General features: G+C 35.3%; 1 protein-coding gene across 2 annotated transcripts in view; it reads left to right on the top strand.

Annotated features, from left to right (window-relative positions):
• The window catches only part of usp53a (ubiquitin specific peptidase 53a), a 59,985-nt gene that overhangs the window by 19,676 nt on the left and 23,192 nt on the right, over window positions 1–17,117 (top strand). For both annotated transcript variants that reach the window (XM_079431643.1, XM_079431642.1), the window contains exons 2-11: window positions 3,947–4,180; window positions 4,312–4,477; window positions 6,461–6,553; window positions 6,654–6,788; window positions 8,455–8,568; window positions 9,724–9,806; window positions 10,804–10,888; window positions 11,465–11,611; window positions 14,442–14,591; window positions 16,149–16,317. In XM_079431643.1, coding sequence (XP_079287769.1) covers window positions 4,334–4,477; window positions 6,461–6,553; window positions 6,654–6,788; window positions 8,455–8,568; window positions 9,724–9,806; window positions 10,804–10,888; window positions 11,465–11,611; window positions 14,442–14,591; window positions 16,149–16,317 — 1,120 coding nt within the window. In that variant the 5' untranslated portion in view covers window positions 3,947–4,180; window positions 4,312–4,333. The remainder of the gene's footprint in view (window positions 1–3,946; window positions 4,181–4,311; window positions 4,478–6,460; window positions 6,554–6,653; window positions 6,789–8,454; window positions 8,569–9,723; window positions 9,807–10,803; window positions 10,889–11,464; window positions 11,612–14,441; window positions 14,592–16,148; window positions 16,318–17,117) is intronic.

The raw sequence follows: 17,117 nt of genomic DNA, 5'->3' as shown, positions 1-17,117 counted from the left end.
TTTCAGTATTTGATATATTGTTTAATTTGTCTAGTTTTTCTTTTTTCTCTTTTCATTTACTTCCTTTCTTCTCAATCTATTAATTTCAAAGACCTCACAAGCAAATGAAAATCCTCCTAATCCTTTAAAAAAAACATCCTTATCCAGTAGCCATTATGAAAATAATATTATATGCTTATTTATCATGAAAATAATGCCACAATGTAAAAAAAACCGTAGCGGTCATAAAGTCATAAGGTCGTCATTGTGAAATATGACCAAGACAGGTTGAGAAGTTTGAGATTGAACCAGCTGCTTTTTGTTTATATTTCATAAGAGTCTTCAAATCAGAACAGCAGACTGATTAATAGCCTTTTCAGAGAAAAAAGAAGAAAACACCTGAACATAATGTTCTACCAAACTAGTTGTGGTTGGCCCAAACTGGAACATGTGTGAGATGTGTTTGCGGAGGTGTGTCTCGGGGGACCAAGCGCAGAGCCTAATCCTGAAGACGAGATCTTTAGCAAGACTGTGGCTTAAATGATCTCACTGGAATGCTGTTGCTATGGCAGACTGTGAGCACATTACAAATGAGAAAGGCACCCCGTAGATTCAAAGTAGCTGTTTTTGCCTTGTTTGCATGCTGATTTTTAACCAAATATAACCAGAAATACTGTTAGTAGATCAGTGGTCAAACTATGCTATATTGGTCACCTCAAAACTACTTCTGAATTGTTTGAATACCAGTGTATATGAAATGCTGTTTAACAGATTTCCATTGCTGTCAATGCACTGATAGAGTTCAGTCAGTACAAAAATGAACTTGCATCGTTCTGACATTATGCTTTCTCAAGTTTGAACACTTTTTCATTTGCTGATGCTTTTCTAATGTTAGGAAACCTCCAGTTGCATGTCTGCTATTCTAAGTGAGTGACACGAGCTGGAGACAAATACGTAGCTTTTATTCACTCTTAACCCTTTAGTGTGGTAGTTTTTGACTGAAACATTTTACGTTTAGTTTTTTTTTTTTACGTCATCGGAATGGTAAAAAAGTTGTTTTTGGCATTGCTATGTGAACACACACACACCAAAAAAACAAAAAGAGAGAGAAAATAGATAAGTAATGGTTCAAAAAGGTTAACTGGTACTGGAAAAACAATGGAAATTATCAATGGAAATGAATGGTAAACCAATTTCATCTAGTGGAAAACTTTGGTACTGCACACAAACAATCTTACTGAAAGCTCTTTAAGATTTATTTTTTGGCATCTTTGCCTTGTTATTAGGATAGGACAGATCAGAACTGACAGGAAGTGAAGTGAGATAGGGAGCGAGAACGGGAAAAGTCCTTGAGTTGGGATTCGAACTCGGGACACCCATAGCTATCAGCGCCGCTAAAAGTTCTTTCTTTTTGAGACAACAACTTCAAATTTGGACCACAACTTGTTTAGATTTATGGCTTAGGTTTTCTCACAGCTATAGAGTAAAACATGTTTTGGAGAATATACATTTCATATAAAATTTTAAATAATATGTTTGTGCATTTTTGATAATAAACTTAAGCTTCTACAACTTTTCTCAAACTTCACTTTAACTTTTTTTCCAGCAATAAGCTGCCTGGTAATTATGGTCAATGGTAATAAATGGAATATAACTATTGCATAAATATAATTTAGTACCATACAATCAACCAAAAAATACAAAATGTTAAAAACAAAATTAACTAAATCATAGTACATTAATTTTATTCAAAAATAAAATTCTGCCATTTTTGACCCCCGTGTGGGAGACACCAGAGGGTAAAAATAAAGGTTTTTATTGGTATCTTTGATTCCATGAAGAACCTTAACATCCAATGAACCTTTCAATTGCACAAAAGGTTGATTATAGTGGAAAAAGTTCTTAAGATTATTAAAATGTTTTAGAAAAAAAAAGGTTCTTTTAAGAGCTGTTTTCTGAAAGTTTCTTTGGAGAACCAAAAATGGCCAAAATGTTCTGTGGAAAACACTTTTTGGAATCTTTATTTTTAAAAGGTCTTGAGAAAACTATAACTGGATAATAAGAAACTGAAATTAGAACCAAAAGTAACAAACAATCTCCCACATGTTCTTATTTTTGGCTCTATTTTCACCAAATCATACAGTTCCACCCTTGATCTTCTCCAGACCTCCACACCACAATCTCCAAGCCAAGAACCAAACTGTGTGGGGAACACTTTTGGAAACTTAATGTCCTGTTCTATTTTTAATATTGGAATCAGAGGAATGCATTATTTCAGCATGATCTCATAGAAACCCTTGCAAAACATGTTTAATTGAAAAGGTGAGCACTGCTTGAGTGATACAGGCTTACTAGAAACGATAAACTGGTAAAGAGTTGTGAGATTTAAGTAATGCAACTGTAACTATTAGGCTATATGATGAAGAATGGACTTTGCATTCAGTCGCTAAGCAGAAAAAAAGTTTATCAACCAAAAATGTGAAGTGATTGAGATTTAATTTATTTTTGTGTGAGTAGTTCCGAGTAAAACTCGAATGCGTCAGTTAGGGTGGATGGCATGCTTTCAGATCCATTGGTGTGTTTCAAAATGCTCCCTAGTTCAGTAATAAGTACACTGCCCAAGGGAGTCGGCCTTTTCTAGCGCTGGCGCATTGTCAAAATCATTCCTGGGCACTGAAAAATATGCTACCTGGGACTTTCCAGAATCCTCATGGATTTCGCTCTGTCTGTTAAGATGAATGGGATTGCTAACAGGTAGCTTTATCCAGGTGTTATAGACCTCATTGGCCGCAATGAAGATGCACGACAAAACAAAATAATTTATACAACAGTGCAGTTTTTAAAAGACTATTAATAAGCAGTAATATTCAGCAATATTGTTGATTTGATTGCACTGACGCAAAACATGAACTGAACTGAGCTGCTACTGTCTTATATACAGTTCATATGAAATAACTTCAGTTACTGAATTGAATTAACATTAAACTAAATTAAGCTAAACAATGACAATGTTGTCTTCTGTGGAGCTTTTCTTATAGCTAAATCCAATTTGTTTTAGAATTGATGCACTTTGCAACATTGACAGTTATTGAGCTGAATTGAATTACAATTGACACTGTAATTGAACTGAATTGAATCAACAACAACTAAATTGAACTGAATTTACGGCATTCAAAGCTGTGTTGTGCATATGAAGCTGCTTTATATCTGAATCCAATTAGTTTCATAATTGATGAACTTTGCAGCGTTGACAGTTATTGAGCTGCATTGAATTAACATTGAACTAAATTGAGCTGAACAAGGAAACTTTTGTCTTCTGTGGAGCTACCTTGCGGCGAAAATTCAAATAGTTTCAGAATTGGTTATTTTTGCTATATTTACATTGATATTTTCCTGTTTATTACTGTAAAGCTGCTTTGAAATATGTACTATATACAGTGCTATATATTTGAAAATGACTTGACTTAGCACCTATGCTTTAGTGCAGCATTATTGGGTCGAGATTGACTCATCCTAACATTTAAGGTATCGAGGCCATTGCTAGTGGCTGAATTTTTGTTATAGTACACAGCATACTGATTTTCAAGAGTTTGCAACAAAGTAGCTGCATTTGCATATTTTCAGTCTGTGCATTTGCCAAGACATTGTCATGATATCAGTCTGTTCCTGATGGATAACATCAGCTTGCTTGTTTGCTTGCTTGCATAGAAACAGGTTGGTGCAACGTCGTAAAAAAGTTAAACAATAACATTATTCAGTGCAGCATTACCAGTTGGATGAGCTGACCTACTGACTTTTGCACGGTTTTGAATGTTTAGCCACTCCTCTCGTTGGTGATTTGTAAGGAAGTATTCATAATGACATGGAGTTCTGTTGTTGTTGTCAGTGTCTTAATTTGCAGAAATGTTCAAATTCAGGTGGGCATGTTAAAATGCAAATCCATGCATTGATTTGCTTCTCTCCACAGAGTGACTCCTACTCCTCCTAAGGCTGATGTCCTCCAAGAGCCGCGTCTGAAACATGGACGACCCTTTAAAGGTTGACTGATTCTAGCTGACACCTTCAGAACTATGCTGCGAGTCACTCGAGGCTTGATGGCCAGAGTAGCCACCAACAACCCGCCGAATTCCCCAACCCAATTCAGGGAATGATCAAACCGTCCTGTCTAGGACATACACATCAAGAGACCTCTTACATACAGGTCAGCAGCAGAAATAAAGGCTTTTACTCAATCATTGCTTGGAAGCAGACATTCAAATCTTTACTTTGATCTGTCATATAGTAAAATTACTTGAAATGAACTTAAAACCTCAAATACCTGTTCATCCGCAGGACAGCAGATACCCCGAATCCAATGGCATGGGCCAAGTTCTTCAGGAGACCAGGAGGCAATCTTGCCAGGTCTTACCAGCCAGGATCTATGCTGTCCTTGGCCCCTACCAAGGGACTACTAAATGAGCCGGGACAGAACAGCTGCTTCCTCAACAGTGCAGTGCAGGTACGTGTTTAACCCAAAGCTAAGAAAACCGTTACATGAGCAGATTTGTTTTACATGCCTATATTTTTAACAATTTACACACCTACATATAAAAGTAAGACAGATTGGACTTACCGCAATAACATAAAAATATCGCACCACCCCCCTAAACATACTTAACTTTCTTATGACTCACATTTGAAGTCTGACCTTTACAGCAAACTGTCATCTCCTCCTCAGTGCCTACTGAGAGAGTATTTACGGCATCCCAACTCCACCCGTCAACCCCCAAATTTTTGACATGCTCCCAGGCCGCTAGTTACTGGAAGTCAGTTTTCACTCTTGGTTGGGATTGTGGACGTTATGACTGAGTGTATCTCTGCCTGTCTCTTGGTTGTCTTGTACTCATCACCACGGTGTCAGGTCATGCTCAGACTAAGTTGTCTGGGGCCTAAGGGAAAGACACTGAGTGTAGAGTAACCTTACACTGGCCGTCCAAACTCCAAACACACACACAGATGAACAGCTCTCGCCCCCCATCCTGTCACAGCCTAATCTCCCTTGAGCTCTTCCACCAAGCAAGGACAATGAGTCATATTTCTCAGAGTTTTAAGAACAAAATGACGGCCAGTAAGATAAGGCTAAGATATAATGCATGGCCTTTGGATGTTGACTTTAATATTGGCACTTTGAAGTTGTCATGCAAAACCAGAATAAAGTTGTAGGAGTTTAAAAAGATACATTAGAGGAGAAGCACATTATCACCAAATTTACATGGCAGAGGTGCTTCTGAAGTGGCATTTAAGTGTCTTTACACAAACTGTTTAAGGTGGCTTAAATGCATTTACACGGATACAAAAACAACTGTATGCTTTGATACTAGAGGCTAAGGTGGCTCAAAGCAGGTTTTATTTAGTCTGGTTTTTGTCCGGCATAATATATTTACACAGAACTTTAAACAGGCTCGGAAATTATGAATGCTCCAACTTACCTCAGCCCCTAGTATCAAAGTACTGTATAAAGCTGCATTTGCTATGTAAATACATAAATGCCATCTCTGAGCAGCATTAAACAGTCTGTGTAAGATGCCTATGCCAAATTTACACATGTTGCTTCTGAAGTGGCATTTAGGTGTCTTTTATACAGACTATTTAATGGTGCTCAGAGGCGGCATAAATGCATTTGTACAGCAATTACAACTGTATGTTTCGATTGTAAGGGGCTGAGGTGGATCTGAGATGGCAATATTTAGTCTAGCTTTAATGTGGCATTGCATCTTTATGCTGCATTTTAAGCAGGCACAAAGCAGCCTTGTCAAGTCACCTAAATATATAAAGGTGCAATTGCTGTGTAAATGCATTTATGGCACCTCTGATCAGCATTAAATAGTCTGTATAAAGATGCCTAAATGGCAATTCAGAAGTGCTTTTGTTTCACCTTTCCTGTGTAAATTTGGTGAGAGCTTTATTTTGGTAAAATATTAGACAGCATTGGTGTTTTTATTCTTAACTTAAAATCTGTTAAAAATAATTTTCGTTAATTGAAATAAAGCTGAAAAAATAAAAAGTATTTTAAAAAGTAAAACAAAAAACATTAAGGGTCCTTAAAGTCTTAATGTATTTTTATTTATTTAGTTTTAGTTAATTATTTTTTTTTTTTGTCAAATTTAAGGTTATAAAAAGTCTGAAATTAATAAAGCAATACTTCAAAATACTAAACTTCAAAAGCTTGTTGATTATAATTAAATGTGATCGCTGCACAAAACAACCAATTCTGGTCAGCCTCTTATTTGTATTGATATATTGACACAAAACAATTTCAAAACATGTATTTACAGAATAAAACATGTAGAGTATTGCCAGACTAACTTGCACCCTGTTTTGCTGATTAGCTGTAATGCGTGCCACAACCTGCTTAATTTAGTGAAACAATCTACATGATTTATTTTCAGATTGTTTAGAGTTTACTGAAGGGAGTTAATTCTCAATCTGTTATTCCATTCAGGTTCTTTGGCATCTTGATATCTTCAGACGGAGTCTTCGTCAGCTTCCAAACCACTACTGCTTGGGTGACTCCTGCATCTTTTGCGCTTTGAAGGTATTCGCAAGGCCAAACACATCGTGACACAGTATTTAATACTTCCTTTAAAAAGATGCTTTAAAGTCAGAAGTTTGAAAGCACTTTGTTTGTTTTGCAGGGAATATTCTGTCAGTTCCAGCACAGCCGAGAGCGAGCATTACCCTCAGATAACCTGCGTAATGCCTTAGCCGAAACCTTTAAGGATGAGCAGCGCTTTCAGTTAGGCTTCATGGATGATGCTGCCGAGTGCTTCGTAAGTGTCTTTTTTTTTTTTTTGTATTTGTGTATTTTAGATTTGTGTGTGTGTGTATGTGTATAAAATAACAAACTTATAACTTATTTATTTTATTTTTTAATTATTTGGGTGGTTTTTTATGTTCATATATATATCTCACACTCTTTAGGAAACACAGTGATCAAATAAAAAGTGCATTACAATCAATGCAACAAAGCAGACATTTGATGGAGCACAGTAATACTTGCAATATAATGTAAATAGAAAATTCAACAGTATAAACATCTTATTCACATTTAATTTTATCAGTATTTTTGATTTTGCTGTCTGCTGGTTGGGTTTGGCAATGTGACTTCTCCAAATTTTAGACGATGTGTCACTTAAGCATACATGGATAATATCCAATCTTAATTTAATGTGGTCATTTTTTATTGTTGACTTTTATAGATAAATAAAAGGGAAGCTTCAAAACTGATTTCCAAATTAAGCTCCATTGCCATTATGCACAGCACAGATCACACACCCTTGTCCTAGTGTCTCTCTCTCTCTCTCTCTCTCTCTCTCTCTCTCTCTCTCTCTCTCTCTCTCTCTCTCTCTCTCTCTCTCTCTCTCTCTCTCTCTCTCTCTGGAAGCTGAAGCAAGCATGTTCACCCCTTCGGTATGTGCAGGATTTCTCTTAGGGCCAGCTAATTGCAGTAAACCTGCTTAGCACTGGGACCTGTAATCATTTTCTGTTTAGCACAGCAGGACTGTGGAGAGTCTGTCATTACCTCAGTAAAAGTCAATTTACAGTGCTCTCTTAAACAACACAATCAATGAAGGATCTCTATCAATGCAAGCCTGGAGTGCACAGATGCGTTCACACTGCTCTCACAGTCAATGCAGGCTCTCTATCAGTGCCAGGGTGGATGCAGCCTATGCTTTTGTTTGTTTGTACAAGATGCCCTGAGCTAGGACTGTTTAAAATAGGCTAATCTGTACTTTAGAAACACAAAATTAATCTTGCCTCTTTTCAAAGTGCCAAATTGTCTCAGCGCTGTTGGTGTTACTGAATGTACCCACGGTTCTCAGGTTTGAAAGGGTGTATTTAAGCAGATAATAGGCTTGGGGAAAATTACTAAAGCTAAGAGTGCATTCACTTAATGCCAAGTTATCATTGTACCAGCCCAAACAAATCCAGTGTGATTAGATCAGGTAAAACAAGAAATAATTGTTTTCATGTCTATGAATCTCTAGCATAATTAAATGGATAATAAAGTCTTGTTTATTTATAGCAAATTGATAAGTACTCATACTTATCACATATGAGTATACATATCTCTCTCTCTCTCTCTCACTCACTCACTCATAATCACACAATCGCTGTGTCCCAATGTGCATACTCTACTCTTTTATATATGTATTTTTACATTTTTTATTACACATTTTTATATATTATATATTTGTAGGTTTCTTTATTAATTTAGAGATTCAGTGTTGGAATATATTTATGGTTACACATTTTTGTTACGATCAATCATGATTAAAGAAAATGTGTCATTTAATTAGTTAATTTTTTAACCAAACTACAAGCACTAATTTACATATTTATGTTATTATTAGTCTTGTCTTTTGGAATACGTCATTAAATAATTGTGGAAAATGCCTTATGACACGTACAAATGGACTTTTGTATTTTTCATAGGAGAACATTTTAGAAAGGATTCACCTGCACATCGCGCCCGATGCTGAGACTGACGCCTGCACATCCAAGTCCTGTATCACTCATCAGAAGTTTGCCATGGCAATTTATGAACAGGTATTGTAGCTTTTTAATACCACACGTGCACTCATGTGAGTAATTGATCGCTCATGTGAAAATTGATCGCTGTCCTGTGAAGGCGGTTTTCAATCAGTCGGGTACAGTGGGCGGAAACTCACAGAGAATACTAATACAGAGACATTTACATTCCCTCTTGCTTCTTCCTCTGAGAGATGAGAGCAAAGCCCTGATAAAAAAAATAAAAAAAATGGTATTAGATGGTAATAACATGATATACACTATATAGTGTAAATACATTATTATATACACTAACCTTGAAAAGTTGGGTTGGTAACTTTTTTTTAATTTAATACTTCATGACACGAGGATGAATTGAATTGATCAAAAGTACAGTAAAGACATTTATAATATTAAGGGAAAGGGATAGGTTCACTTGCAGAATAAAAATTTCCTGATAATTTACTCACCCCCATGTCATCCAAGATGTTCATGTCTTTCTTTCTTCAGTCGCAAAGAAATTAGGTTATTTGAGGAAAACATTCCAGGATTTTTCTCCATATAGTGGACTTGGTGGCCAACGATTTGAAAGTCCAAAATTTAGTTTCAATGCAGTTTTCTACACGATCCCAGCCGAGGAATAAGGCTCTTATCTAGCGAAACGATCAGTCATTTTCTGAAAAAAAAAAAAATATATATATATATCCACTTTTTAACCACAAATGCTTGGCTTGTTCTAGCTCTGCATTTTTTTTTTATTGTATATTTGCTCAAATAAATGCAGCCTTGGTGAGTATTAGAGACTTAAATAATCTTATTGACCCCAAATTGATGTACCATATTGGTACAAACTAGCATATTTATGTACTATAGTATTTATTTGGTTCTTCGGAGTACCATCGTACATGTCCAGTAAATATGTATCTTGCATAATACATAAACCAAGGCTAAACTGTGGTACAAATGAGATGCAGTCATAAAAAGCAGTTTGAGATTTGTTGTTTAGACACGAGAAATAATTCATTGTTTTGTCTCTAAAAGGAATTTTTATATTGGTTACACCCTTCAGTTGTACACAATGTATATGTGTTGAGACATCTCTTACATCACATACAGTAGTGTAATTAAGGCTTTACATAATATAATAGGCATGACATAACTCATGACACATTATTGTGTTTTTTTCCCTTGCAGTCTGTGTGTAGGAGCTGTGGTGCGTCGTCCGACCCGCTACCCTTCACTGAGCTTGTGCACTATGTGTCCACCACAGCCCTCTGGTAAGCCAGCACCACCATGCCAGACACTCAAGATGTTTTTATATGGCTGGGCGATATGGCCAAAAGATATTTCACAATATTTTTTTTACATATCACAATATTGATATTTATCACAATATTCATTTACCATTAATTCTTGTTAGACATGTTTGTTAGACCTTGAAAATGAATGTAAAAACATTGTTTTCTCACAATTAAACTCATGAAATCGGTTTTATTTTCCCCTGAATTCTGTTTTCCATTTAATTTTTTCCTGGATTCTGTGTATTATGATTCAATACAAATTTACCATGAAAAAATGGTGTCTAATTAAGTCAATTAATAAAACTTGAACAATTCAATCAATCTTTTAAAATGTAATGAAATGAAAACATTTTTTGTCAAATAAGTTGCTGCATGACAGCATTATATAACTGTAAAAATTACTATTATTATTAGTTTTAGTATTAGTATCACTTGGAAATTATATTTCAGTATACAATAGTAACATTTCTGTCATAATTTCTTCAAGTTGAACCGGACTTTTATTTTTTGAGAGGTTGTCATGAAGGTCTTTTAGTTTTACCTTCAGTTTTTTTTTTTTTGACACTAGATTTTCTCAAATGAAACTGTGTGAAGCTGCTGAAGAGAGACTCAGAGCAGCTCTGGAGATGAAGTTCTTGTCGTCATATATGGAGACGCAGATGCTAAAAGCACTGCAAGCATCATATGTGTTTGAGTTTGTGTATCAAATGAAACCGCGCCATTTGTTCACAGACTTTGCATATTAGCAACAAGCACTGACCGGCTGTAGTCGTATTTATTTCTGCTGTTAGATATATCCATATCAAGTAAAAAGTCTAACTAAATTTTAACGTGACTCGATAAGATATTAAATGTTTATGTTGTTATATGAAAACCTGACCTGGTATATGACCTGAAAAGATAGAAATACCTGTGCTTTGGTTATTAAAACCTTCTTTTTATCTTTGTTTCTTCCTCTTTCTCTGCGCTCCAGCCAGCAAAACTTGGAGAGGAGAGATGAAAGGTTTGGGGAGTTGCTTCAAGCCGCCAGCACAGTTGGAGATCTGCGTAACTGTCCCGTAGGTGGCTGCTAATGTTGATTAATAATGCATAATTTACTAGCACTTTCATCCCTGAGAGGACACCGTCATGCATATAGTATGATGGCTGTTTCTGCCATGTGATGTCATCAAGCACACTCAAGGACGAACGCACACGCACACACTCTTCTTCTCTGATATTCTGCTAGTGTAACACCTTCATGTGACAAGATGAGTGAGATGAAACCTGAGACCGGAACGTTCCTCTCACATATCAACACACTCTGCATTTTTAAACAGGCAAAGTAGGAAGTTACATCCTACTACGCTCACTGCTAGAAGCAGCACAGCGTTCATGTGTCTCACTGGAGTAGTAAAATCTTATATAGTAGTATCGCAATGATAATCAGAATTATCCAAAATTATTTCAAATGCCGATTTAAAGTATTTTTTAGAAAAAAAATCTTCTAAAAATTTTTTTTTTCCTGTAAGAATTGGTCTTAAATATATTTTCAATTTCAAAATTTAATAACTCTGATATGGTTTTCAACGTGGAAATGGAAGAAGCTGGCATGGTGTTAAAGATGTTATGTTTTATCTCCATCACCTCAACAGAGTAACTGTGGGCAGAGAATCAAGATCCGGCGTGTGCTGATGAACTGTCCAGAAATCGTGACCATCGGCTTTGTGTGGGACTCAGAACAGTCAGACCTCACTGAAGACGTCATCCGATCTCTCGGACCACACCTCAACCTCTCAGGGGTAAGAATGTCGTCTCGTAAACACACTCCTCTCCACCTGCTTAATTCCAGCAGGGCACCTGGCCTTGTCCTAAAGAGCCAGACAACAAAAGCACTACAGTACAGCAGCGGGTCATGAAACAGTGCTTTGTAGAACATCTATGGTGATGCAGAAAAAAAGATGTGAACAAAAAACAAAGGTTGAGTGCTTACTGATTGGTCACATGCTTTGATTATACTTACTTTCAGAGGTCTGTTTGGTAAAAATGTGAATGTGTTAAGGACTAAATAGTCTTGAAATTTCCTTACTAAAATATAAAAACATTATATACTGGGGGGGGGGATTTCACTTAGTGAAAAGTAATAGTAAAGCATTGCAAAGAAAATAACACCAAATTAAACGCACAGAAAACTGATAGTATAGTATTTTATGGAACAATTACAGCGTATTTACATGCTACTTAATTTTAGTTCAACCCAAAATAAAATGTTCAACATTTATTCATCCTTTCTTCTGTGTAATATTGAAGATGATATTTTAAAATACAAAAATAAGATACAAATACAATGGAAAATAAAACACAATGGAAGTCAATTGTAACCAAAATCATTGACCGTTTATGTCATGCATGTTTGGAGAGACATGAGGGTTGAAAATTATGACATATTTTTCATTTTTGGGTGGACTATCCCTTTCAATGTGCATTAAAGAATCCAATCGGATCCCATGAAATTACCATGGTACATACATTACATTAGCATGGTACTTTTTCTTATTAGAGAAGAAATCACTGTCCATATTTCAGGCTTTGGACATAGGTGATCTAAATTTATAAGAATCTGCTAATCAACGTGTAGGTTATTCAGATGTTTATATGTCAGTAAAGATTGAATCTTTGTGGGGAATTTCAATAAAGAATATCTCATTCCCGGCTATTATATAAAATATAAAATTCATAGGAAGCCTCCATCCAGATTAAATGGCTATAAAAAGCTCCTGACGTCACAACGGTCGCTCTTTTACAGTTATTTATTTTTGTAGCACATCTGGTGCTGGTGTCATTGAGGCCAGTTTATGGTGGTGCCATAGACCATATGTGTGAAATAAAGCAGACGTTTATCCTCTTCATAAGGCTGAGGTTGTGTAACTGCATCAGTGCCTGAATAGCCCACGCCTGATGACCAGAAAGCCACCGCAGTGGAAGGTCATCTGGCGTCCGAGTGTGTTGATGGCCTTCATTACCAGCCTCATGTGTGGGAGTATAAAGCCATGCTTGAGACTTGTTTACCACCAGACAGCCCTTCTGTTTGGGCAGCTGTATGCATTTCAGATGGATAAAATGCATCTATACACTTTAAAATATATATTCCAAAGGAGGATTTCTCAGTGATGCCATGGAAAAACCATTTTGGCTTCCCAGATGAACCTTTCAACGAACAGTTCTTAAAAGAACCATTTTTTTCTTCATGCGAAGAACATTTTAATAGTCTATAGAACCTTTTTCCAATATTAAGAACATTTGGAATGGAATGTTCCGTGAAATTTTAAAGTTCTTCTTGGAATGCCAGTGAAGAACTTGTATTTTTAAGAGTCTAGGTGACCTTGCAAGAATCTAGATTGGAAGAATCAGTTCTTTTACTCAAAGCGATCGTCACAGATGCTAAATAGCATTCATTCTTCTTTACGCCCACTTCCATGTTACCACCCTCCAGTTTTGGATTCGTCTCTGACGAAACCCCTTGGACAAGTACAAAGGCCTTAATTCATTCCCTGGTTCTCACTGTGATGGTGGAGACTTCAGAGGAAAATCGCTCCCGCCGGCCTGGAATCCATTGTTTCTCGAGCCTCCCAAGAAAACCAGCTATTCAGGAACCAGGGGTGGAGGAGCAAGTGTTGGTTATGCAATAGCTGCTTTATTTAAACTTGTTTTAGCAAATGCATACTTCTGCGTTCCGTCACCAACTTCTGCCTTCTAGATCTGAAGGAATCTTTGACACAATGATTTGAACTCGGAAGACTGCAGTCTAGCATGCATAGCTAGAAATGCTGTATAAATCATATGAAAAGTTAATTTGCAAAAACAGATAACTGCGTTTATAACAATTTTTCATTGTGCATTCCAATTCATCTCTATCCGACTGCAGTTGGGTTATTTTGATTAGGTTAAAAATAACAAAAAAAATACAGCTAACTAACACAATAAGAATATGATAACATAATAAAATAAAAAATAAAAAAAATCTGTTTTTGTCATATTTTAATCGTGATCACAATTGCTTTTTGATTAATGTGCGCTGTTTGCTGTGACTTAAGTTTGCAGTCAAACCTGAACTGTAATAAATCTAAACATTATTAAAATTTTTAAAAATATTGTTTTAATAGAAAAACATTAACATAACTTAGAATTGAAGGAGTTAATATTAGGAAATTTCACAGGTTTAGCTTTTAAGAGAAGCTTTCTGGTTTCCGTGTTTGTGTGTGTGTGTGCTTTTTCTAATGACGATAATGTAATTGTGATTATCACTTTAACAACTATCATGCAGCCCTATGCTTAAATCGCCATCATTTAAACACCCTCATGTCATTTCAGACATGAAATTATAATTCTAAAATATTTTTATTTATTTTATAATTTCATCATATCATTTACAACTTTGTATTTATTTATTTAACATTTTTATTTCATTTTAGTTTTTATTTTAATTTCTTTTTTTTTACTCTTACGGCCAAATATTTTTGGTTGCCAACATTTTGGTGCATCACTACCTTGAACCATCAATATTAGTAGAACACTGTGCTGTAAGATATTTGCTATAATTGTTTAAATATCTGCATTTGGTTGTGTTTGCAGCTCTTTTACCGTGTCACAGACGAGCGTGCAAAGAAGAGCGAGCTGCTGTTGGTGGGAATGATCTGTTACTCCAGCAGACATTACTGTGCCTTCGCCTACCACACCAAATCATCCAAATGGGTTTGCTTTGATGATGCCAACGTCAAGGAGGTGAGACTAGACTTTCATGTTATCAGGTCCTTCTGTCTATATATTTACACAATTACTATTCATAATGCCTACCCAGAAGTCCTGGCTTTCACGCTGTGTTATTAAGCAAACTTTCTCTCCATCTGCACATTTAGATTAACTAAACATTTTTACCATTTTAACTGATCACATGTTTTTATTTCCTGCAGTTTAACACTTTTAATGCTTCCTCCATTCTCACACTAACACAAAGTGTTTCTAGTATATTTCTTCATCAGATCTTTGTATTACAGCCTTTTTTCTCAATGCAAACTATATTGTTCTACTGATTTTGAAACACTTAATATTTTTTTTTTTTTTAGCATTTAGAGGTTTTAGCAAAAATAGATTGTAAAAAAACATGTTGTGTTTTCATAATGGCATTAAGTCTTGTATGCATTGCTAAAAATGTATATCTTCCTCCAGTATTTTTGTCTTATTGTCCAATACAAATATCTGAACATCTTTAAATCAAAATACATTAACTTGAAATGCAAACTGAACATATGAAGTCATTTTCAGAGAAATTGAACAATTTTGTTCAAAAAAGGAACAAATATCTGTCAGTGGGGTATGAAAACTTAATTTGATTTGAGTTGATTCCCCAAGAACATTAGTGGATATTTGTTCTTTTTATTCAGAAACTCTCTGTATTTTGATCAGTTTCACAGAACTTATGTCATTTTGCTTCTCAAATAAATGCATCATGATAAATGCATCATCAAGAGTCTTTAGACATTTGCGCTGGAAAACAAGACAAAAATACTGAGGAAGAATGTCACTTTTTTGCAGTGTGATCGGATTCATGAAACCTGCAGAAACAATGAATACAAATACAAACTCAAATACAAATGCATAAACATATAAAAAAAGACAAAAATTACTAAAACTTAACTAAAATTTAAAATGATTCAAAATATTAATAAAAACTATACTGCAGTACAATCTCAATTATACTAAAACTACAATGCTACTAATCAAAGGATTTTGCACATGTGAAATAAGTGGCGATACAGTGTAGTGGATGCACAACCGTATCTCCGTATATCAGTAGTGTGCAGCTTGTGCTTGCGTGTGCACTTCAGCTCTCACTGGGCTGGTGCTGCCTGTCTCCACCGTCAAGATAGATCACCTTCACACACACACTGTGTGCGCTACAGTAGATGTGTGTGCTAACCTATAGTATAGAGAGCCAATCCAGTACTCAATGCAAGAGAACAGCTGTTTTGTTGATTAAGCATTTCTTAATTCATCTCCTTTACAATCTTGCCTGCTCTTTTATTGTCTGTTCAGATAATTGTGTTTCTTTAAGAGAAAGCACTGGGTCGCATGCTTGCTCTTTCTTCCTCTTGTGTCTGCTAATTAAAAAGGAAGGTTACATCTGTTTGCCTGGAGTGACTTTCGTAGTACAGCTTGCGTACTCTTACCTCTGAAGCGTGGAAGCCTTCACATCTAATAATAATCTAACACTTCGGATAACTGCTCTCTGTATGCTAAAGAGCTCATTTTTGGTTTCTGTTTTTTGTTTTGTTTTTTAAGGTGGGATCCAGATGGAAAGATGTGGTCACTAAATGCATCAAAGGTCACTTCCAGCCCTTGCTGTTGTTTTACTCTAACCCTGATGGCAGTGCTGTGGTAACAGACGAGGCCCAGCGGACCAACAGCAGTGCTACCCAAAATAAGAGCTCAGTCAATGGAGAAGCACCAGGTAAAAAAAACTGTTTCAATGCAGTTATATTGTATTGAGGTAAAGTCAGCACATTTTAAGGCATACCGTTTAAATAAAGAAAACAGAGGTTGATTCTGCTATGACTTAGTTTGAAACTATTTTTGTTGCTGGTAGCAAAAATAAATATAGCTGTCAACATAATTTTTTAACACTTTTAATAATACATTTATCATTTTAACAGTTTCGTTCTGCTTAAAAAAAAATGAGATTAATCACAGATAATTATTTAAGCACCAGAAATTTCAGATGCTGGCTTTCTGGGGGAAAAAAAAAATATAAATAAATATATTTTCTAAAATAATATTGAATAATAATATAATATAAAATAAATACTAAATAATGTTTTGAAACATTATAATATTCCAAAATATTAAAATAGTTAATAAATAAAGTTCTGTCTTCAAAAAAGGTTTATTTTATATGAGAGAATAATGTCAATGTGAATCTGTCAAATGTTAGTATCAATTAGCACTAATTGACCATTGTTTGTTGTTTTTAGACTGATGCATATGCAATATAATATTTGCATTTCACAGCAAGTTCTGTATATAACTGTATGTAACGAATAAAATAAAATCTTGAGTCAATGCTTAACTAGTGCTTAATGTAAATCATTGCACCGCTTACAGTTATGATTCACTACAAATCAAAGACATAATATGATTTGTGTTCGAATTGGTAAACATATGATAAATTTGTGTTGATTAGGTATTAAAGTCTTTAAGATTCTTTCTTTTTGAAAATGTTCAGCAGGACAAAATTAAATCTTTTAGATTAAT

The sequence above is a fragment of the Barbus barbus genome (assembly GCF_936440315.1).
Source record: "Barbus barbus genome assembly, chromosome: 2".
Lineage (NCBI taxonomy): Eukaryota > Metazoa > Chordata > Actinopteri > Cypriniformes > Cyprinidae > Barbus > Barbus barbus.
This window is presented reverse-complemented; position numbering and strand designations above follow the sequence as displayed.